General features: G+C 40.9%; 1 protein-coding gene across 2 annotated transcripts in view; it reads left to right on the top strand.

The window, feature by feature from the left end:
• Positions 1-25,746, top strand: part of LOC116265681 (uncharacterized) — a 79,637-nt gene that overhangs the window by 32,670 nt on the left and 21,221 nt on the right. For both annotated transcript variants that reach the window (XM_031646474.1, XM_031646475.2), the window contains 4 exons: positions 4,446-4,580; positions 21,369-21,524; positions 24,526-24,765; positions 24,850-25,016. In XM_031646474.1, the coding sequence (XP_031502334.1) occupies positions 4,446-4,580; positions 21,369-21,524; positions 24,526-24,765; positions 24,850-25,016 (698 nt within the window). The remainder of the gene's footprint in view (positions 1-4,445; positions 4,581-21,368; positions 21,525-24,525; positions 24,766-24,849; positions 25,017-25,746) is intronic.

Here is a 25,746-nt window from a genome sequence, read left to right on the forward strand (position 1 = left end):
CAAATAATCCATGATAGACGTTGAACCTTTGCTCAAATTCTGAAATTCTTTCTTTAAGTACATAATTCGAGCTTCTGATATTTGGGAAAAGGTATCAGCAAGGGTTTCCCATAATTCTTCTGCAGTACAATCATCAGAAACTGAAAGTAACACTTGTTGAGATAAAGTTGACAAAATATACGCAACCAGACTTTGATCACGTCTCATCCACATAGCATGTTCAGGATTGTTGTCTTCATGAACATCAATAACTTCTCCTGCCTCATTTTTTATTTCCTGTAAGACGGATATTGGTAGAGCCTTTGTTGAACCATCGAGATGTCCAAAGAGGCCTTGACTTCTTATGAAAGGCATGATTTGCCTTTTCCAGATCAGATAATTCTCATGGTTGAGTTTTTCGGTAATAAGGTGAGGAAGAAAACTTGAGGACATGCCAAAATGCGAAAGGTTTTCCATGACAGCAGAAAGGAATGATATATAGGTAGAAGATGAGAGGGAAAGAAGACACGATATAACAAGATGTGTCCTTGGTAAGCAAGAAGAAAAAGGAACAAGAATTGCGCAAGAGAAAAGTAAATTCAGGATAGAGACAAGATGAGAAAAGAGTTCTAACCAGATCAGACCTGTTTGGGCATTTTGTTTGGTAGAGATAACGTAACCTGGCGCTCTGATACCATGATAGAAATGTAGCACCAATATCTGTAACCCGAAAACAACACTCACGCAGGAAGATAGAGAGAGAGAGAGAGAGAGAGAGAGAGAGAGAGAGAGAGAGAGAGAGAGAGAGAATGAAAACAAGAAGAAACTGAGGAGAAGAAGCCGTAGCCAAAATGTTTTGCACGGCCTCTATTTATAATCTCATTTTCAGAATTCTAAGAGTCTCCAATCGTAGAATCCTAGGAGATTTCACAAGCTCCAAGGACATTAATTACATCATAGAAACCTAAGAGACTTCACATATTACAAGGATATTAACTATAACATATTCTACAAGGAGGTGCAATCCTAAGAGACTCCTCTTCAACGTGCTGGTGAAGGATTTATATTTTAACATATACCCCTCCTCAAAATGGGGTAGCTGAGAGAAAAAATCGTCTATTACTTAATGTCACCAGGGCCCTCTTATTTCAAAGGAATCTTCCAAAACATTATTGGGGTGATGCTGTTCTCACTAGTGCATATCTGATTAATCGTATGCCTAGTCGTGTGCTAAATGGGCGAACGCCCTATTCTATGCTTTCAGGGAGTCGTCAACCCTTTCTCCTCCCACCTCGTGTCTTTGGGTGTGTTCGCTTCATTCATGACCATAGTCCTAATGTCAGAAAACTCGATCCAAGGTTGATTAAGGGATATAAGTGTCTTGATCCTTCAACTGGTCGTGTTCATGTTACCAAAGTTGTCACCTTCTTGAAACATGTCTCTTATTTTGGTGAGAATCCTCTTCAAGAGGAGAAGTCTATGTCAAGGGAAGAGTATTCTCCAAGTCAAGAGATTCAGTTCACAGAGTTTCTGGAATATAGGTGGAAGGAGAGTCAAGGAGAGGAGAGTGAAGCAGTTGATGAAGGGGGGCACTACTGGGACTGAGGAGGAACGTAGTCACCTTTTTGGGCGAGTTTACTCTAGGCGAAGAGTGTGTACTAATGAGGTGACAGATGGTGAGAATGCTTCTTCCAATCCCATTTCTACTCATTCTCTGGATGACCCAAGTCGTGCTCGGGAGAAACCAGTTGAAGAAGACATTCAGACTACTACTGGAAATGAAGAGCTTCCCATTACCCTGAGAAAGGGTGTCAGGTCATGTACTCAACATCCTATTGGTAACATTGTTTCATATTCTAGACTGAGCAAAGACTACAAATGCTTTATATCTTCTCTTTCTTTGGCTGTGATTCTCAGAAAAGTTATTGAGGCCCAGAGTGATTCCAGGTGGGCTCATGCTATGCAAGAAGAGATGGAAGCCTTGAGCAGAAACAAGACATGGGAAGTGGTTAGGATTCCTGAAGCGGCTCATCTGGTTGGATCTAAGTGGGTCTACACCATTAAGTACAAACCTGATGGGAGTGTTGAGAGGTACAAAGCTCGCCTTGTTGCCAAGGGGTTTAGTTAGAAATATGGGATTGATTATTTGGAGACTTTTGCTCCTGTTGCAAAGATGAAGACTGTTAGAGTTATCATTTCCCTAGCAGTAATAAAGGAGTGGAAGATGTACCAACTTGACGTCAAGAATGCTTTTCTCAACGGAGATCTTGAAGAAGAGGTGTATATGTGTATGCCCCCATAATATGAGGAACTAGGAAAATGCTGCAAACTGAAGAAAGCTTTATAGGGGCTCAAGCAATCTCCCCGAGCATGGTTTGAACGTCTTAGACTTACAATGAGACAACATGGCTACAATCAAGGAAATTAAGATCATACTCTATTTGTGAAGAGGAAGGAAGGTAAAGTTACTCTTTTGTTAGTCTATGTTGATGATATGATTGTTACAGGCGATGATGAAGATGGGATAACAAGATTAAAGGGTTTACTGGCTGTAGAATTTGACCTCAAAGACCTTGGCAAACTAAGATATTTTCTCGGTATTGAAATTGCTCGATCGGGTATGACCCTTGTGCTGAACCAAAAGAAGTATACCTTGGATTTACTGAAGGAGACAGGAAAATTGGGGTGTAGACCTGCTTTTACTCTTCTGGATGCTGGACACAAGCTCAGTATTAGGGATGAAGAACCTCTAAGCGAAGAGGCCAAGGGGAGGTATCAACGTCTAGTTGGGAAGTTAATCTATATTACTCTCACTAGACCTGATATCACCTTTGCTGTGAATGTGATGAGTCAATTCATGCATGCCCCTACAGATGCACACTTGAAGGCTGTGGACAGAATATTGTGTTACTTGAAGAAGAATCTTGGCAAAGGGCACTTATATGTAAAACAAGGGCATGTTGAGATCGAAGGGTATTCTGATGCAGACTGGGCAAGATGTGTCGATACTAGAAGGTTTACCTCAGGGTACTGTATCTACTTAGGAGGAAATCTTGTTGTCTGGAAGTGCAAGAGGCAAGATGTGTGTTCCTGCTCTAGTGCAGAGGCTGAGTATAAAGCTATTGCTACGGGAGTGCCATAATTACTGTGGCTGAAAATATTGCTGACTGATATTGGAATAGAAACTGAAGGATCAATGGAGATGTACTGTGATAACAAGTCTGCAATCAACTTAGCCAACAATCCTGTGCTACATGACAAAACAAAGCATGTTGAGATTGATTGTCACTTCATCCGTGAGAGAAGATGCTAAAGAATTAATCTTACCATACATGAAGTCTGAAGACCAAACCGCTGACGTTCTGACTAAAGTTCTACCTTCTACTTTGTTTGAGAAAAATGTATCCAAGTTGGGCATGTTTGATATGTATGCCCAACTTGAGGGAGTGTTGAAGTGTTTTACCATTCGGGTTTGAGTCTAGACCCGGTCCAGTGTGCCCTTGTTAATGCACTTCTTATATCCTTGTAAACCCTAATTTCTGTGAGTGAATGAAATTTGTAGTGAGAGAGTGTCTAGTTGCTAGTGGGCATCAGACCTCTCAATCCTGGTTTTTTCCTCGCATTGAGGGTTTTCCATGTTAAGATTTTCTTCTTCTTTTCTTTCTACAGACAGTATAAGCGCTTTAAAGCAGCAACAAAGAAAGATGAACAACATTGGCACAGAAAAATCAACAAACAATTTGTGAGCAGCATAGGTTTGAGGCAAATAATGCAGACTTCCAAAGCACACACAGTTTAAAGAGATGATCACCAATATGCATTGAACCTGGATCAAAATCTGACAAAATCAAAAGCAGACCATGGCCACAAACCAGGTTTAAAATCTGATCCTAAACTGATGTCAGATCTGTTGACATCCAATTTTTTCTGTTATCTGTTTACCTGTCCACCACATACACAACTGTCTACCACATACACAACAAAGAACTGATTATAATTTCTCCATCTACAATCTGCAGCAGATTCAACCCAGACAAGGATCCTGCTCTGATACCATGTTGCAACTTATATTAAGGTTGGAGAAGTCAATAAAATGTGAGAACTTGAAGGAGGTGAGAAGGAAGAAGAACATAGAAGAAAGAAGAGAGAAAGGAAAGAGAACGAGAATTAGAGGGAGAGAGGTAGAAGAGGGAGGAAAAGAGAGGGAGAACCATTAAATTTCATTAGACTCCTAATCATACTTTAAATAGAGATTAGGATTAAGACAAGATATCAAGAAGGTATACATACATTATACAAATCACGTATGACCACCCATAACCAAAAGTATGTTGCCTTTTAACAGTATTATCAATACGTCATCTTTTAAACTTATGATTCTGATTTTGAACTGTATGTTAGGTATTTAGTGAACATTTTCTGCTCATTATTCCAGTTTGACCTTGAGCCTTTTGGTCTATTTGCAGCTGGTTATTCTGATGGCTCAAATCAATGTGAATTCTATGGCAATTGTTCACATTAATTCTTCAGGTACAAGTAGCTTGTCAAACTGCTTGACTAAACATGTAGCAAGTGCAGAAAGCCTTACTCGTGTAGAACAGGTTTGTGAGTGTGATTTTGATTCTCATGATTGCATTCATGACTAGTAATGTATAAGATAATCATGCAATCTTTTAATGGATTATCATCATTTTTGTACTTGATGCCACCTTCAACTATTGTCTTCAATTTGCTTTGGTAGGTGCAAGCACTTAGCTCTAGTTCATTAGACACTCTGCTTGCTTTGGAATGACTTTTGGTTTATTTCATCGACAAAATTTCACAAAAGATATTCTGTTAAAGGTGTGATCACTTTGAATATATGTATTGATATAATGGCAATTCACAAATCCAAAACATTGTCATGACGTTAATTCTAACTGTAGTCTGAAGATAATATAACAATGTTGTGTAAATAAGGTGAAATGGCATGAATGGAAAGACAAATGGAAATTTTTGACCATTAAGTAAATGACTTAATTAACATGGGATCAATAATAAAGGTCATTAGAAAGGCCAATATGGTAACAACTAATTAGGTGCATACCCATAACCAGTAATTCTGAAGTAATTTGGTTTAGCTCCATGGGAATGTCTGTAGTATTATGTCAAGATGGAGGCTTTTTTACAAGAGAAACTTTTTCTACGGACTTTTGAGATGACACAAACACTGTTTGGACTTATAAACCATCTTGTAGATTATAGTGGACACGTGAGAGATGGTTTGAAGGTGTAAGAAAGACAGAATATCCTTGTCGAGAAGAAAGTGGTTTATTTCTTTTTTTTTTTTTCATTTCATTTCATTTCATTGCTGTGTTTTTGTTCTAAGGGGCTTATATGGAAAGGCGTCACATGTATACTACTTTTCCTCTTAGACTAATACAGATTCTGTTGATCCAATAATGTGGCCTCTTCTTCACTAAGGTGTGCAACCAAATGTGGTTGGTGTTTAAACTGATTCAGTTGGCATCAGAACCTTGGTTTGGCTCTTAATCTGATAGCCTATACTTTTTCAAGCTCTTCGCATCTTGGAAGATTGTTTCTGTGTTGATGGTTAGAACTACTCAGTTGTGTGCGTTGGTGACTATCATTTTAGCTGCTAGGATCATTGCTGAGATGATCAGGATTCCTTGAGTTGCTGATTGAAGATGTATTGATTTAAAAAGTACTGAGTTGTGGCCATCTAAAGGTATTTATCATGGATGACATTTTTCTCGATTCCTTTTCGTAAAATTCTCTGGAACAAACTACGTTCAATGGATTAGGACCATGAAACATTTCATTAGCACTAGAGGATTGTGGTTACTTGTTCATGGTTCAAAGAAAAAATGTCAACTAGCCTTGACTAAAATCATTGATGAAAAAGCACACTAGTTAGAAGGACCTGAGAAAGCAAGGTTTGTAATGGAGTATCAGAAAAATGGGAGGATCGCCTGAGTCAATCTTAACTCAACATGCTGCACATGCCACAAATGGAAAAAAAAGAAGGGAAAAAGAAAAAATGAAAATGTAAAAGGGAAGAAATGATAAAGTTGAAGAAAAGAACAAGAGGAAAGAAGAAAGGAGGGAAGAAGGAAAGAAGAAGAAAAAAAGGGAAAGGAGGACAGTGGCAGTTGGCTGCGAGGAAGAAAGAAAAAAGGCGGCCATCACAGCATATGGAAGTAAAACAAAAAATTTACGTCTTTGACTGAGAAAGTGCATGTTGCAGATTGAGAGAGACGAGAGAGATGTCAAGGAAAGGAGAGAACAAGAGAGAGAGAGAGAGCCAAAAGGATTAATTCATTAATGTAACCCTAGTCTCTTTTAAAAGAGATTAGGGCTGGCTGTAAACACTTTACAAAAACAGTCCAACAACTATAAGAAAATGTTTAAAGACATCCTCTCTAACTTTCTAATATTTCAGAAATACTCTTTAACACTTCCCCTCAAGCTGGAGCATATATATCAATCATACTCAACTTGCTATAGCATCTCAGGAAATCACCTATGAGAAGAGCCTTGGTGAGGATATCAGCTGCCTGATCTTCTGAGGAGACATGAATAGTGCTAACAATTCCTTCTTGAACTAAGTCTCGAACATAGTGGCAATCCACTTCAATGTGTTTAGTCCTCTCATGAAAGACAAGATTGTTAGCAATATATGTAGCTGTCTTGTTGTCACAATACATCTTCATTGGGAGATTCATTGAAACACCCAACTTCAAAAGTAGTGATCTAACCTACGACATTTTAGCCGCAGTTTGAGCCATAGCTTTATATTCCGACTCAACACTAGAACAAGCCACCACATTCTACTTCTTGCTCCTCCAAGAAATAAGATTACCTCCCACAAAGACACAAAAACCTGTAGTAGACTTCCTGTCATCTACAGACCCTGCATAATCAGCATCACTATACGCTTCGATGTCAATACATTCTCCCTTTTTGAGCCATAACTCCTTTCCTGGGGCTGATTTCAAGTATCTGACAATCATTAGAGCAGCATCCTAATGACCTTCCGGGGTTTTTCCATGAACTGGCTTAACTTATTCACAGCAAAGCTAATGTCGGGGCGAGTGACAGTCAAATATAACAGTTTTCCTATCAGAGATCTGTAAGATCTAGAGTCAAACGGCTCTGAGTCATCATCATGTATATGAATGTGGGGATTCATGGGAAGTGTAGCAGGTTTAGCCCCTAATAGTCTTGTTTCCTGCAGAAGATCAAAGACATATTTCCTTTGAGACACTACAACTCCTTTATTACTACGAGCCATCTCAATACCAAGAAAATAACGGAGTTGTCCAAGGTCTTTAGTAACAAAGTGTTGCTGTAAAAACTCATTTGTTTGAGCTATCTCTTGATCATTTTCCCCGGTAAGAACAATATCATCCACGTAGACAATCAATATCACCATCCCTGATGAGCCTCGCTTGATAAACAATGAGTGATCAAACTGGGATCGGCGAAATCCACACTTAGATAACAATGGGGAGATCATCTGCAGTGTGGTCATCATTTAAACCTGAGTCAGTCTTATCAGTGGAGCTTACCTCTTGAGAAGACGCTGGTAGGCGGTTGAGAGAGGGACCGAGACTACGAGTGTAAACTAATGGAGGATCAAGGAAACGTTCACATGACATAGATTGAGATGGAGGGATCCACTCAAGTGACACTGGTGGAATAGGAAAAGACACAGGTACAGGCATCTCAGACGGAGAAGAACTTGAAGGAGAAAAATAAGGATGAGACTCAAAGAATGTAACATCCGATAATCTCTTTCTTGGTCTGGGGATCAATGCATTTATATCCTTTTTGATTGGCAGAGTATCCAATGAATACACATTTGATGGCTTGGGCAGCAAGTTTGTTTTTGTCTGGGCCTATGATGTATGCAAAACATGTGCATCCAAATACTTTGAGAGGTATATGAAATAATGATCGATCTGGATATAAAAGTTGAATGAGAATATGTTATTGGATGGCTGACGGGGGTAATCTGTTAATGAGATAGCATGCGGTAAGAATCGCATCACCCCAAAAATAAGCAAACATGTGCAAATGCAACATGAGGGTATGGGCTACATTTAGGAGTTGTCGATGTTTGCGTTCGGCAACACCATTTTGTTGGGACGTGTGAGGACAAGTATATTGAGGTCGAATTCCATGATTGACATAAAATTGAAGTAGCACAGGATTTGAACTCAAGAGCATTATCAGTGCGAATATTTTTGACAATGAAACCAAACTGAGCTTTTATTTCTTTGACAAATTTTAGAAGAATACATATGACTTCCGATCTTTCCCGTAACTAGAATACCCAACTGACTCTAGTAAAATCATCAACCAAAAGAAGATAATACCGAAAACGGGAGTGAAAAGGAACCCGACTAGGACCCCACACATCCACATGAATGAGATCAAATGGACTTTGACTAGATGGACTCTGACTCGAAGGAAAATTGCTTCGTGTATGTTTGCCTAACTGGCAAACATCACATAAGAAGGACTCTGACGCAGTAATACCTGAAAACATGCGACGAAGTTTGGGCACTGATGGATGACCCAGTTTGAGATGCCAGTAGAAAGGAGAAGTCTTTGACGAGAATGATGATGCAGCAACATTTACTGGGACATGCAAGAAATAGAGACCCTCACGTTCATGGCCGCCACCAATTACCTTCCCAGTTGGTAAGTCCTGAAAAGAATATGAACCAGGGTAAAAAATGACTCTACACTGTAAGTCAATAGCCAGCTGCTTAACAGATAACAAATTAACAGGAAACTGAGGAGCATAGAGCACGTGGGTAATAGTGCCTAAATGTGGGAGATAGATATCACCGTTGCCCAACACAGGAGATAGTTTGCCATCAGTCAGTCTAACATGCTGTGGTGTAGAGAATCTGACTAAGGATGAAAAAATGTGTGATTGGTTACCGTGTCTGACATGGAACCAACTGTTTCAGTCGATGACTGAAACTTCTTCACCCAACGACAAAAGATTGCTGCTACTCCTAAACACAACAGTTTTTCATAAAACTTGCTGTCCACACAACAAAGAAATCAACGACATCAACTGAAGTATCTTTTACTTACGATTAGTAGCAGTCCACACCTCACAAAGCCTCACTTTACTGATTTCACATTCACGATTTGCAGATATTGCTGCTCACGTCAAAACTACATCTTCAAACAACAATGTGACTTCACACACAACAGCAAAAAAGGGCAGATCTGATATATATTGTCACAGATCTGCTGCTACAACAGCAAAAGGAATCAGAAAATCAGATCTGTTTAGGGCAGATCTGATGCATGATTTTATAGATTTTCTTCACAGCAGTAGAAAATCAGATCTGATAAGCAGATCTGAGCGACATAGATATTCTTCCACGGCAACAGAAACTCAGATCTGATACATCCTGATCAGATCCACAATCTTCTTCCACAACAGCAACTTCATCAACATTTCTCCATGTCTTCCACGACAACAGCAACACAAGGGTGCTAATCACGTTTCTACATGTTAAACGTGATTAGCCCCTTTTACCAAGCAGATTACTTGCTTTTCTTGAAGTCAACAGAAAAATATAGGCGTGAACCCTAACTTGGAGGAAGAGGTGAGAGATGAAGGAAGGAAAGTGAAACCCTAGATAGCACAGTCCTAGATCTATGGCTCTGATACCATGTTGCAGATTGAGAGAGACGAGAGAGATGTCGAGGAAAGGAGGAGAGAGAGAGAGAGAGAGAGAGAGAGCCAAAAGGATTAATTCATTAACGTAACCCTAGTCTCTTTTAAAAGAGATTAGGGCTGGCTGTAAACACTTTACAAAAACAGTCCAACTGTAAGAATCTTCACAAAGTACTTGTCTCTCCGTATGCAAAACAGATATGTTGAGAAGAGAGGATGAAAGAAGACGATGGAGGAAAGGGAGCAGCCGGCTTAGCTTAGCCCTGCGTTCCTTAATCTTTTAATAAAAGAATAACCCTAATAGGGTACAACAGATTTGTACATAAAAAGATAAAAAATTACAAGAGAGCCACCGCCTAGTAACTTTAGGCGTGTGGATATAAGGAGAATGGATCGGGTCTGAACAGACCCGATCCCCATACGCTAACAGCTCCCCTCAAGTTGTGCATGAGATTTGATCATGCACAACTTGTTCTTCAAATCCCAAAAATGCTGCCCTGTGAGACCTTTGGTAAAAAGATCAGCTATCTGTTCATTGGTAGATATATAAGTAGGCAAGATCTCGGCTTCTTCAACCTTCTGTCGAATGAAATGTTGATCAATCTCTATATGTTTGGTGCGATTATGCAAAATGGGATTGAAAGCAATTTTTATCGCACTTTGATTGTCACATAGTAATGATGACCGAACAATAGGAAGATTGAGCTCTCCAAGTAAATGACGTAACCATGACGCTTCAGCCGTCCCTGCAGCCATTGCTCTATATTCTGCCTCAGTGCTAGATCGTGCAACAGCATGCTGCTTCTTACTGCTCCAACAAATGAGATTAGAATCAAGAAAGAGACAGAAACCTGAAACTGATCGTCGGTCATCGGGATCGCCTGCCCAGTCGGCATCAGTATATGTATATATGCTATGTCCAAGAGAAACATTGGAACATTTGGTGTAGACTAGTCCATCTCCAAGAGTAGCTTTGAGATACCGTAGGATCCGCTTAGCAGCATCCATATGTCCTTCAGTGGGTGCATGCATGAACTGAGAAATCTGATTTACAGCATATACTATGTCTGGGCGAGTAAAGGTAAGGTATTGTAACATACCAACAATGCTGCGATAGAATGTGGGATTGGAATATGCAGCAGTTCCATCAGATGCAGTCAATTTAGTATTCAGAACACTGGGGGTAGTGATGGGTTTGCAATTAGTCATACCTGCCCTATCCAAAACATCAAGGGTATACTTGTGCTGTGTAAGAGTCAAACTATCATTTGTCCTGTCAAGTTCGACACCCAAAAAATATCGTAATTCTCCCAGATCCTTCATCTTGAACTCTTGCTTCAACATACATTTAACATAAGATATATGTGAAGAAGAATTCCCAGTTATAACAATATCATCAACATAGATAAGTAACCAGGTGATAGCTTCTCCAGTGCGATAGATAAACAAAGAGTGATCGAGAGAGCTTCGGAGAAAACCAATTTGTTGTATGTGATGAGAAAAACGATCAAACCATGACCTAGAAGCTTGCTTCAACCCATATAGAGACTTGTGTAATTTGCAAACCCATTTTTGAGAATCATGAGTAGTGTAGCCGGGAGGTTGCTCCATGTATACCTCTTCCTTAAGAATTCCATGAAGAAAAGCATTTTTGACATCTAACTGATAGAGAGGCCATCCATACGAGACTGCAAGAGAAATAATGACACGGATTGTTCCCATCTTGATGACTGGACTGAATGTTTCATCATAATCTTCCCCATATTGCTGAGTGAAACCGCGTGCCACAAGTCGTGCTTTATACCGATCAATGCTACCATCTGGTTTATATTTTAGTTTATAAACCCATTTGGATCCCACAACATTCTTATCAGCTGGACGAGGGACAATCTGCCAAGTCTGACATTCATGCAAAGCTGCCATTTCCTCATTCATAGCTTCAACCCAACATTTTTCCTTACTCGCATTGTGATAAGATGTTGGTTCCACCTTTTTGCTGACTTCTGTCATAAACAGCTGAAAATCCAAAGAAAAACTGTTATAGCTCACCCATCTATCAATAGGATGTCGCACGCGTTGTGATTGGCGTGGAACTGCAGTAGGAACTGATCGCCTAGAATACACCAGGCCTGAGAACCGATTATGCATAGGTGGCTCACTGGGCTGAGAAGATGAAGGCATGCTGTCCAAGGAAGTAGTGCTGCTCAAGGAACTACTTACAGATGTCTCGGGCTCATTAACAACTTGCTCATTGTGCTCAGTCAACATTGCTGCCCCTTGTCTTAAGATTTCAGCATGAAGCCAAGTATCATAAACTTCATTTTTGTCCTTGAGTGTCACAGAAGTAGCCTTGGGATCCTGTAACCTGTTCTCATCAAATACAACATGCCGTGAAATATGTACACGCCCAGTTTTAGGATTGTAACACCTATAACCCTTGTAATTTTCAGCATACCCTATAAATCTACATAAAACAGCACGATCTTGAAATTTGTTTCGCAAGGAAACATCAACATGCACATAGCACACACATCCAAAAACACGCAACTCCTCATAACGTGGCTGCTCTTGGTGTAAAAGAAAAAATGGTGATTTTCCATCAAGCAAAGCCAATGGCAATCGATTTATAACATGTACAGCCGTATGGAAAGCCTCGGTCCACAATGTCATAGGTAAGTCTGTTTCATGCATCATGCTAAGTGCACTTTCAACAATATGCCTATGTTTCCTTTCAGCAATTCCGTTTTGCTGAGGTGTATGCGGACATGAAATTTGTCTAGTGATCCCATTATCTAGTAAGTACTCAGTAAATTCATTAGAAATAAATTCACCACCACCATCACATTGAAAATGCACAATATTACTGGAATATTTATTTTGAACTAAGGCATGAAATTGAGTGAATAGGCGAAAAACTTCTGATTTGTGTTTCATGAAATGGATCCAAGTATATCGGGAATATGAGTCAACAAAAATGACATAGTATCTACTCCCAGAAGAAGAAGGAACTGGAGCAGGCCCCCAAACATCAGAATATATGGTGTCAAAAACCTTTGGAGCTCTTTTATTTATTAATTGAAAAGGAAGGGCATGGCTCTTACAGATATGACAACTCGAGCACATGCTGGACTCACTGACAGAACTCAGACTAGACTTATCTAAGAGCCCGTCTGCAACAAGACTTCGAACAAAAGATTGACTACAATGAGCTAACCGACCATGCCAAATGGATGGTTTATTATACTCTGTGACATTGACTTCACTATGACTCGGAAAACATGAATCGGAAGGGTGAGATTTTGACATCTGTGGAGCTCCTTCAAGGACATACATATCTCCTTTGCGAGTGCCCTCAGCGAATGTCTTCTTGGTTCGAGCATCCTTGACATAAACAGAAGAGGGTGTGAATTCAACAGAGGATTGAGTATCATCAATAAGCTTGGACACTGAAATAATATTTTTCTTGACACTTGGAACAACAAGAACATTCTTTAATGGAATCGAAGAAGAGCCCATAGAAATTTGTACATTTCCAATGTGTGATATTGTGTGATGGGAACCATCTCCCGTGACAACTGAGCCTTTATCTAAATAAGGGAGAGCACTAGAGAGATTACCTGCATCACCAGTAACATGGGCTGCTGCTCCAGAGTCCACATACCATTCTCCTCGCTCGTTTTGTTTCAAATGAAGCTTAGACAGGGCTGTCATGAGGAGTTGTTGTACGTCTGCTGAAACATTAGATCCAGATGATGATGAAGCTGACCCTGCTGCTGCCTTGTTCTCACGTCTAATCTGATTATTTTTGTTCTGCGGGTTGTGCCAACATTCTGACTTTACATGCCCCCTCTTGTTGCAATAGAAACAAGTCGGAACCCTTCTAGATGTGGCAGATGTAGTATTCATGCCCTGTGGTGTTGGGAGAATCCCTCTTCCCATTCCTGCCTGAGGAATCCAAGTACGAGTGCGATTCCCTTGCAATGCATGTGTCCCTGTGATCAGTACATTGTGACTTGTTAGAATATATTGTATTGGGAACCGGGTCCATATATGGACCCGGCCCTATGGGGCACGGATACCGAGGCGGACTCGGTACCCTAGGCGGCACTCTTTCTCTCCCTCCTATATATTCTTCACTTACATGTAATTGTTGAGTTAAGTGAATATTATTTTCTCTCTCCTAGGGTTGCGGTTTGCCCCTAGGTCAGAGCTTCCCCGTGGTTTTTCACCTCTTTCTGAGGTTTTCCACGTATATTGTGTGTTCTTTCTCTGCTCTCTCCTTGTGGTTCGTGTTTCTACATGGTATCAGAGCCACCGCGTGTGAGATCGTTGGTGTGCAAGTAGTGTTTTTTCCACCGTTCACGTGCCGCCTCCGTTGCCGTTTCCAGCACCGCCGCCGACACTGTTCCCAGCGCCGCTGTTGTTGCTGTTTGCCGTCTGACGCCGTCCAGGAACGCCGCCGCCGTCCATCGTTCCCAGCGCCGCCGTCGTTTTTCCGCCGACCAGGAACGCCGCCGCCGTGGTTCCCTGCGCTGCCCTGCCTGGCCGCCGTCGCTGCTCCCAGCACCGCCGTCGCCTGGGTTATCGTTGCTGTTCCCAGTGCTGCCCTGCCGCCGTCGCCTGGGTTAGCTGCGCCGCCGCCGGGTGTCTTGTTTCCGCCGCCGTGGGTTGTGCCCTCTCTACCGCCGGTTGTGACCTTTGGGGATTGCGATGGCTGATGCAGCGATGCCCAAGCTTGATGATGCCCTCGACACGGGCAGCAATACCAAGGGTGAGAACTTGCCTGTTCATGTCACCTCCATTCGGCTGAATAAGGATAACTATCTCTCGTGGTCTGCTGCCCTAGAAATCGGAATTACTAGTCGTGGTCGCCTGCACTATATCACTGGGGAGAAGCCTGCACCTTCTAAAACTGATTCGCAATGGCCGACCTGGGCGTTGGAGGATAGTCAGGTAAAAGTATGGATTATTAGTTCGGTTTCCGCAGATATTCAGCCTTTGATCTTGCGTAAATCGACGGCGTATGATATGTGGACTGTTCTTGCCCGTATGTATGGTCGTAAGAAGCGTGTTTTACGTGCCTATCAAATCAAACGTAGCATATATGCTCTTAAACAGGGAGATTTATCTGTTGCCTCCTTCTATGCCGCCCTGAAGACCAAATGGGAGGAACTTGACTATCATGTGAATGATGACTGGAAATGTGGTGTAGATCATGCCCTGTATTGGGAAAAGGAATGGATGGACCGCACCTTTATCTTCCTTGGAGGCCTGCGTGATGAGTTTGAAACCATTCGAAGCCAGATTCTTAACTGTGATGAGATTCCTGGAATCGAAGAGGTGTATGCCCGTATTGAGTCTGAGGAGCAACGGCGCCAGATTATGCATATTGACTCCCATCAGGGGAGTTCTCCAGCAGCCTTTGTGAGCCATACTTCTGGGACGGGGCAGCGTCCTACTCGACGATGCAGCCATTGCAACAAAGTGGGTCATTCTGTTGATTTTTGTTGGGATCTTCATCCTGAGAAGCGTCTCGTCCGCGGTCGTCCTCCTCCTCATCGCCGAGCCTCTTCTGTGCCAGAGCCTAGCCCGGGGTCGTCCAATGTTGCCAAATCCAAGCTCTCCTCAGATCAACTCAGAGAGTTGCAAGCCTACATTAGTCGGTTGTCTACCCAGGATGATGCTTCTACTTCTGAGGGTGCTAAGTTAGCCCAGGCTCTGGTTGCTACTAGTGATCAAGGTAATTCTTCTCTCGGTGATTGGATTGTTGACAGTGGGGCTACTCATCATATGACAGGGGACCCTACGATGTTTCAAGAGTACAAGTTGACCTCTGGGCAGCAGCGTGTGTCTATGGCTGATGGTTCTTCTATCTCTGTGGCTGGAAAAGGGAGTTTATCACTACTGAACAAATATTGTCTTCATAATGCCCTGCATGTTCCCAATATTCCCGTAAATTTGTTATCTGTCAGCAGTATTACCAAAGAGCTAAACTGTAATCTAATTTTCTCTGCTGATTGTTGTTTCCTGCAGGACTTGGGGACGGGGCAGAAGATTGGGATTGGTTCGGCTATTGATGGGCTCTACAGACTGCCCGTTCGAGTTGCTTCTGCTTTGATTTCAGCCACCAGTGGTCAGTTGCCTGGCGTGGAGGCCAGATCCGTCATTATGCGTTGGCACGAGAGACTTGGTCATCTTCCCTTCCAGTTGCTTAGAAAGTTGTTTCCTAGGATGTTTCATTCTGTTTCTTTGGACACCTTCGCCTGTGAAGTGTGTCAGTTGTCTAAGCATGTTAGGGCCTCGTACCCTATTTCGTTCAATAAAGCCAACCGTCCTTTTGCTTTGGTTCACTCTGATGTTTGGGGTCCTTCGGGAGTACCCACTTGTCGTGGCTTTCACTATTTTATGACTCTTATTGATGACTACTCCCGGTGTACGTTCGTGTATCTGTTGAAAGAACGTAGTGAAGTTCCCAACATTGTCAAAAACTTTGTGGCATTTGTCGAAACTCAATTCCAGACCACTGTTCAAGCCTTCCGCACTGACAATGCCCGAGAATATGTCTCCCAATCCCTTGATGACTTCTTGCGAAGCAAGGGTATTATTCATGAAACATCCTGTAGCTACACCCCTCCTCAGAATGGCGTGGCTGAAAGAAAAAACCGTCATTTGTTGAATGTTACCCGGACAATTATGTTTCAACGTCATGTCCCTAAGAGGTACTGGGGGACGCCCTTCTCACGAGTGCCCACCTTATCAACCGTATGCCTACTCGTGTGTTGGATGGTCATTCCCCTTATTCTGTGTTGTGGCCCACTCAGAATCCCTGGCCTCTCACCCCTCGCGTGTTTGGGTGTGTTTGTTTTGTCCATGATCATAGTCCCACTCTCAAGAAACTTGATCCTCGGTCCATCAAAGCAGTCTTCTTGGGATATTCCTCCACCCAGAAGGGATACAGGTGTGTTGACCCTAGCACTTCCAGAGTATATGTCTCCAGGGATATGACCTTTCATGAACATGAGGCATACTTTCCTGCGAATCATCTTCAGGGGGAGTGTTTAGGTGACAGAAGGGAAGAGTATTCTTCGCATCAGTTGATTCAGTTCATGGATTTCTTGGATTATACGGTGAGTTCTCCAAGTGTGGAAAACGTTGTCAGTGAGGACAGAGACAGTCAGATGGAGGGGGGCCCTGTGGAAGAACAGTCTCGAGATCACCTATTTGGTCAGGTTTACAGCAGGAAGAAGAAGGATGTGATGGAAGATGTTGATGTTACCAATCCCAATCTTCCCAATCTTGTGACCTCCCCGGATGATCCAAGTCCAATGAATGAAGAACTTCCCATAGCTCTGCGCAAGGGCACCAGGTCATGTACTTCTCATCCTATTCAGAGATTTGTTTCATATGCAAAACTCAGTAAAGACTACAAGTGCTTTGTTACCTCTTTATCTATGGCTGTTATTCCCAGGTCAGTGGAAGATGCAAGGAAGGATCGTAAATGGCTACAGGCCATGACAGAAGAGATGGACGCCCTGGAAAAGAACAATACGTGGGAGGTTGTTGATATCCCCAAGGGAACTCACTTAGTTGGCTCCAAGTGGGTGTTTAATGTGAAGTACAAACCTGATGGCACTGTAGAACGCTATAAAGCTCGTCTTGTTGCTAAAGGGTTTAGCCAGAAATATGGGATTGACTATCTTGAGACGTTTGCTCCCGTGGCGAAACTGAAGACCGTAAGGGTCATCTTAGCTCTTGCAGTGCAAAAGAAGTGGAGAATGGACCAACTTGATGTAAAGAACGCCTTCTTGAATGGTCACCTTGAGGAAGAAGTCTATATGAGCATGCCGCCTGGGTATGCTCGGAACGGGAAGTGTTGCTATCTCAAGAAAGCTTTGTATGGTCTCAAGCAATCCCCTAGAGCTTGGTTTGAAAGACTAAGGGTTGTAATGAAGACTAATGGGTATAAACAGGGAAATGGTGATCACACCCTCTTCATCAAGCAGAGAAATGGTCTGGTGAGCCTTTTACTTGTATATGTTGATGATATGATTGTCACAGGCGACGACGAGGGGGAGAAAAGGAAGATGAAAGAAACGTTAGCTGCAGAATTCGATCTCAAAGATCTGGGTAAACTAAGGTATTTCTTGGGGATTGAGATCGCGCGATCTGAGACTGGGCTTGTTATGAGCCAAAGAAAATACACGTTGGATCTTCTAAAAGAGACAGGTAAACTGGGATGCAGGCCCTTTCTTACCCCAATGGAGTCTGGCACAAGGATAAGTATCAAAACTGGGACTATCTTGGATGAGGAAGGAAAAGGGAGGTATCAGCGTCTGGTTGGTAAACTTATTTATCTCACTCTTACTCGCCCAGATATTACGTATGCTGTGGGTGTGTTAAGTCAGTTTATGCATGCTCCTACTGATTGTCATTGGAAAAGTGCTGAAAGAGTATTGGGATACTTAAAGAATGACCCAGGGAAAGGACTACTCTACACTCGGCAAGATCAACTAAGCATTGAAGGATACTCTGACGCCGACTGGGCAGGATGCACAGATACTAGGAGGTCTACCACAGGATACTGCATATTTCTTGGAGGTAACCTTGTGGTATGGAGAAGTAAACGTCAAGAAGTTTGTTCCAGGTCCAGTGCTGAGGCTGAATACAGGGCGGTTGCTATGGGGGTTACAGAGATGTTATGGCTCAAAATTCTTTTAGCAGATATTGGGGTTAAAATGGAAGAGAAGATGAGGATGTATTGTGACAACAAGTCTGCGATTAACTTGGCAAACAATCCGGTCATGCACGACAGGACCAAACATGTGGAGATCGATCGTCACTTCATACGGGAACGCATAGATTCAAAGGAGTTGATTCTGCCCTATATGAAGTCTGAAGATCAAGTTGCAGATGTCTTAACTAAGTCTTTATGTACATCTCAATTTGAGAAAAATGTTAGCAAGCTTGGCATGTTTGACATGTATGCCAAGCTTGAGGGGGAGTGTTAGAATATATTGTATTGGGAACCGGGTCCATATATGGACCCGGCCCTATGGGGCACGGATACCGAGGCGGACTCGGTACCCTAGGCGGCACTCTTTCTCTCCCTCCTATATATTCTTCACTTACATGTAATTGTTGAGTTAAGTGAATATTATTTTCTCTCTCCTAGGGTTGCGGTTTGCCCCTAGGTCAGAGCTTCCCCGTGGTTTTTCACCTCTTTCTGAGGTTTTCCACGTATATTGTGTGTTCTTTCTCTGCTCTCTCCTTGTGGTTCGTGTTTCTACATGACTGTTGGAAGGAATCAAATTCTGTCGCTGAACACGACTAGCTTCGTGTTGAAATAACTTAGCCTTGAGATCTTCGAAAGATGGAAGAATAGGTAGGACTTCCAAGGCTGTGCAAAAAATATCAAAATCTGTTCCCAATCCACTCAAGGCTTGTTGCACTTTGTCCTTGTCGCTGACGGGATGTCCAATGGCAGCAAGTTGATCACTTACACTTTTAATTTCATTCAAATATTCCAAAACAGTACGCGTCCCACGCTTGATGTCCTGAAATTGCCTTCTTAACTGCAGAAAACGTGCTTGGGATACTTGAGAATACGTGGTGGCAAGGGTAGACCACAACTCTAGGGCTGTTAAATCATCATCAATACCTCCTAATACTTCCTCTGACAAAGTAGAAGTAATATAGGCAACAAGAGACTGGTCGTGAGCCAGCCAAGCTTCATACTCAGGATTATTTTCAGTAATGGTTTCATATTCAAATCTGATTTCACTCATAGCCGCAGCCCCAGCAGCTTGATCTCCCACTACGGTTTTCTTCACTTCACGGTCAATATACATAGGAGGTGCTGGAGTGGTCCCATCGATATGCCCGTAGAGTCTATGACTTTTGATAAAAGGGACTATTTGACGTTTCCAAGTCAAATAGTTACTATGATTCAGCTTTTGTGAAATAAGTTGGGAGAGAAAGCTGGAAGATAGAAGAGAGGGGGTCGGCTGATCCATAATTGATTTAGGGCAACGACAAAAATTAGGGCAAAACGATGAGAAGATTAGGGCACAACGATTAGGGCAAATCAATTAGGGCAAATCACGCAAGATTTAGGGCAGAAACTGAAAAAAGGGATGATCACGCCAGAAAAGAAAGAATTTAGGGCAGATTAGGGCTAATCACATCAAACTGAAATCACTCACCGGAGGACGATGCAACCTGGCTCTGATACCATGTAAGAATCTTCACAAAGTACTTGTCTCTCCGTATGCAAAACAGATATGTTGAGAAGAGAGGATGAAAGAAGACGATGGAGGAAAGGGAGCAGCCGGCTTAGCTTAGCCCTGCGTTCCTTAATCTTTTAATAAAAGAATAACCCTAATAGGGTACAACAGATTTGTACATAAAAAGATAAAAAATTACAAGAGAGCCACCGCCTAGTAACTTTAGGCGTGTGGATATAAGGAGAATGGATCGGGTCTGAACAGACCCGATCCCCATACGCTAACACCAACCACTATAAGAAAATGTTTAAAGACATCCTCTCTAACTTTCTAATATTTCAGAAATACTCTTTAACAGTGCATACAGCAGGTATAACATCTTCCAAACTCAATTATTGCCCCTGATTATCATACAGGATCACATCATTTGATTCCAGTGGAATGAAAATCTGTAAAAAACACAACTTATGTTATGTGGATGGTAAATTTGCAGTTGCAACTGGAAGGGATACACATGTGCATGTTCACATCTTATTACATATGGTTACAGCAGTTGTAGATATGTGTAACCGCAAAAGAATCTCCTTGTACCTTGAGTCCTCAAGTGCATACTCTCCGCTGCAAACAGTGCCAAGCACTGAGTTAAAGGATATACTGTAGGTCCATTCTTGTTTGTTGTTTGCTTTTTTTTACCACTTTTGTTCATGGTATTTAATATTTATTAAGCCTCTAGCTCTTTGCATAAAGGGGCTTGACACAAGGACTTTTGTGGTCCTCAAATTGTGGTAAATCGATTGACACCGGTCAAGACCTTGGATAATTTCCCATTGGAGGAATTCACTCTAGGCCCTTGTCCATCAGTAAATTTCCCATTGGAGAAAATTTTGTAACAAATTTGAAGATCGGTAAAGGACAAAATCAGCCAGGGTCCTCTGTCCATCATGTCTACTCTCAAGCCATGCAAATTTAGAGAACATGATTTATATCTTCAAGCCTGAAGGAGGGCCATTTTCAGCTTTGGGCAATGTCTCAGCCAAGTCGCTCTACCGTGGTGCTCCTTGTTGGTTATCATTTCTCCTAATGTGCATATATCATTCTTCAGAAAAATGTGGCTAATTTCCCAACTTCAGCAACATTTGAGCAACTTTGCTTCAAGTTTTAAACTTAGGCTAGCAATGCAATAAACAACTTACCTGATTCAAGGTTTGGATTTAATTTTTTGTTTCCTTTTCCCAAGTCAAAATTTCTCATATAAAGTTGTTACTGATCTTGAGCTTCTAGTATCTGAGAATCAACCTGCCTGTAGAACCGCCATGGCTTTCAGAAGCATCATCTACACTCTTCGGAATAAAAAAGATTTTTTTTTTTAAATTTGTACAATTTATACTTTCTGAACTTTTTTTGCTGCACAATATAGTCTGAAACTGAAAAGTTGTTCTTTGTCATTCTTTTGCCAGGTGAAAGTGGGACAAGCTGTATACCTAAAGGGGAGCTTATTCAATCATTCATGCCAGCCAAATGTTCATACTTACTTCCTATCACGTACCCTGTTTGTCCGTGCAACTGAATATATTCCTGCAGGGTCTCCGCTTGAGATTTCATATGGTCCAGAGGTACTTGAATATATGAAATGACATTTTTGTATTTGAGTTAAATCCAGTGACTCAGGGCTCGGCTTATCCATTTTTGACTCTTGACTTGGTGGTCAACTCTGTAACTTGTCCCGAGTTTTTTTAACTATTGGTTTTAAAAGAAAAAAAATATATAACTGGTCATTTGAATCTAAGTAACCTGAATGCGTGGTGCGATGCGGGTGCGGGTGGGTGTGCATGATGCTATATATATATATATATATATAACCTATGTCACCGGTGTGGATACGAGTACTGACCATTTTCAGAAAACTTGAGTGCGAGGGTACAGCCGTATATATATATATATATATATATATATATATATATATATATATATAAACAAGAAGTAATAATTAGAAAATATCTATCAAAATAAAGAATATATATCAACATAAAAAAAAAACAACATAGAAAATATATATCAACGACTCTTGCAGCAGTGTGTTTAAGAAACCTATGAAAAACTTTGAACATATGGACAACCGAGCAGCCCTTTAGACTGTCAAATATGAACATCAATCGAATCTTTCACACCCAAAACACAGTTCAACATTATGGAACTAGAATCTAAATGCTAAATGCTAAACTGGAATGGCTCAGTTATAAAAAATGCAGGATTTAGGCACCAAATACAGAAATATTGAACGGCTCAGCATTGTGGAGCATAGTTGCATATAAATGTAAAAGAGAAAGGGCAGACAATATGATTTTCTAAGAGTAAAAAGATTAAAAATGACAAACCAGTAAAAGAAGAAAAACAAAAATACTACTAAGAACAACAATGAAAATAAAAATAGTTGATGCAGGAAGGTCGCCGGTGGTTGCCGGAAGTGTTGGATGTCGCAGGAGGTCGTTGGAGGTCATTCTTCTTCAACAAACAGCAGTGGAGAAAAGCAAAACAGAGCCAATTCTGTCGAGGCTCTGTGCTTTTGAAAGGCTTTTGAAAGGAAATAAGAAAACAAAAAAAAAATCTAACTTTTGGACAAAAATTAACTTGGTCAACATTGACCAAGTCTGTTTTTGGACAGATATGGACCTGGGTACGTTGACTGTACCCGGTACCTGTTGACTCGTACCTGACCCGCACCCGACACTGTACCTGTGTCGCACCCGACTGGTACGGGTACTCCACCAAAATTAAGGTACCCATGTTACATAGTATATAACTCAAAAACAGCATCTCACATGACAAATTAGTTGCACGATTGCTAGATTTAAAAGTTAAAATTCCTACAATCACAAACTACTATATAATTAACTAATTATATAAATAAGACATGGCTCAGACAACATAACTAATAAGTAGTAACTAATATATAACTAAGAACAGCATTCCTCAACAGAAAAAACATGGCTCGGGCAGCATAACTCAACAAAAACAGCACGGCTCAAACAAAAATACTGAAATAGATTAACATTATAAGTTATAACTACTGAACGAAGTAGTAAAGAAGCAAAAGAAGATAAAATATAACAAAATAAACAAGATACTAAGTATTGAACATTCATAAGCAACAAAAAAAAAAACACAAATAATTTGTAAAATCAGCGTCGCCGGTCGAAAATCATGGTCACTAGTCTCTGCTCACCGCGGGCATCGGTCGCTGATGTATTTCTTCTACCGTCGAAAGCTGACGTCGTAAGGCGATGAAGGAGGGAGAAGCACCAGAAAACTCAGATTTTCGCCGGAGAAATCATTAGAGTAAAGCTCGAAAGTCAGAGGGAGGTTGAAGGAGGTGGGCGGCACTTGAACTCTCACGCGTGAAAGGGTTAAACCCTCAATGTGTGAGGTTAACAATAAAGCTTAAATTTTAAATTAAAAAAAGACAAAATTGTCCTTGGCACACGTTGACCACACCGACTCGGCATTGACTCGAGTGGGGTGCGTGTTGAAAACATACCATTTTTACACCCGTGTGGCTGACCATACTGGACTCACCTGGTGCTGCACCCAGGCTGGGTCCAAGGCGAATCCGCATCCGCACCTGCACCCATGTCGCATCGACGTGGGTGCGGGTGCCTAAATGGCGCACACAGGTGACTTCGATTTGAATGAATATAAAAAGTTTTAAAATGACTTAGTACATGTAATAACTTAGAAGTAAGTCAAACTCACATCACGTAATAACTACATTATTTTTACTCATTTGATAAACAAGATATTGGGTGATTAAGTTGTTGCTGCTACTCTATAGTTACATGCTTTAACAAAAACTGAGTAGCAAGAATCAATATGTGAATAAAAAAACAAGTCAAGAAAAAAAGTCTTAAAATCAATACGTTTAACATTTACAACTATGCAATAGTGAACAAACTCCACATATACGTATATATTATGTAAAAGTAAAAATTGACATAAATAGATAACCACACTTGAAGTTAAGCCTAATTATCATTAACTTTTCATTTGCAATATGAAAATTTAATAACTGAACAATAATTGTAAATTTTTATATTGCAACAATTTTAGAAGATTCATGTCATAAATTATTAGTTACAGCAATCACCTCATTGATTACAAAATACAAATTTTATCACCAGATTGCATCTAGTCAAATGAATTTCGGTAGAGTCAATCTAAGTTTCAAATCAAGTCAAACCCCGTTTTGTTTGAGTCAAGCCCAGTCATGGCCGAGGCAATCTTCATCATGGCCCAGTCATGTTAATTTTCAATAAAAAAAAAACTAATCCCCCTATTGGGTTGACTTGGTAGGGGCCGAGTCGAACCAAGAAAACCGAGTCAAGGAGAGGTTTAAAACACTGGTAAGAGCAGGCGTCTTGAAGTAAAAAATTTGTAAGAATGTATTAGTAGGATGTAATCATGATATTTCACCCAATCATGTTTTTTTATGATTTTATAGATCAACTGAACTGGATCAAGGTTTTTCAGCTTAATGTCTAAATATATGTTATCAGAACAAGCATTTTGTCAATCTGTAATTCTGCAAGTTGAGAAACTGATGTGGTATTTAGTTTGCAGCTTGGCAAACAGGATCTTCAGGAGAGGCAGCAGTTATTGGCAAGCAGATACAACTTCATATGTCAATGCCGCTGCTGCTCACAATTGAATTTCTCTGACCTGGTTTTGCATGCTTTTAGATGTGTGAGATCTGATTGTTTTGGGGCCGTGTTACACTGTTCTGTGGTCAAATATGAGAAGTTTTCAAACAGTTGTGCACAAAAGGTCATAATGATTTCACAGTCGAAACTTGGTTTGCCTGTAAGTTTGGCTAAGAGTACAGGCTTTCATAAGAACACTTTTAGTTGCTCTCAAAAATTTGATTATTGGCTGTATGTTTTGTAGGTCTGCAAGCAGAAGAGAGCTTCCATTAACAAGGTTGCAAGCCTGTTGTTCGACGAATCACAAAATGCATGTCAAATTGATCCAGGCTGTTGTCTAAATTGTGGGTCGTACAGGGACCTTGCTGTCCCAAGTATCTCAACCAATAAAATCAAAACAGATTTTGAAAGGTATATTTGTCCAATCTTTTATTTTATTGCTACTATGCCAAAAAAATTGGGTCTTGTGCTCTTCATAAGTCTTAGCATGTAGATGCAATGAGGATCTTAATTGTTAAAATCCTGACTAGTCCAAGTAGCCTGTTGCGTTGATTATTGACTAACCTATGTCTCAAAGCAGTTATCAGTTGGTCAGACTAGTTAATTAGTCAGCATTATCTTTGGTCAACTGACTAAATTGCTGACTTATAAATTTATATGCATTCTTTTATTCATATATATGTTTCTATAATCATTTCCATATAAAATATTCGTATTTATTTACTTATGGTTAATGGACTTAGGCTGAGTTGGTCCATCTAGTCCCAGTTAGACTTTTTATGGTCTTAAATGACCTGTGTCTTGCTTCTGATTTTGACTACTTACAGTCTTACACATCTATTGTGAGAAGTCAACAAAATTTGTTTGCATCAAGAAGTTGGAGAAGGAAGAGAAAGAACACTGAAAACCACACATTCCAATATGAGAATTGGTGGCTGTTGTATGTAAAGGTGAATGCCCATTATATCAATTCTTTTGACAGCATTACAAAAATGTTATTGGGGACACATAAAGTGTTCATATAACACAAGTCTCCATTTTTAAAACCTTTTCTATCAATTTCTCTGACAAACAATCCTGCACCCAACATTTATTTGATGAGAATACAAACATTATAACCATTGTCCCTGATTTGATAAAA

The sequence above is a fragment of the Nymphaea colorata genome, chromosome 12, assembly GCF_008831285.2.
Source record: "Nymphaea colorata isolate Beijing-Zhang1983 chromosome 12, ASM883128v2, whole genome shotgun sequence".
In the NCBI taxonomy this organism is placed as follows: domain Eukaryota; kingdom Viridiplantae; phylum Streptophyta; class Magnoliopsida; order Nymphaeales; family Nymphaeaceae; genus Nymphaea; species Nymphaea colorata.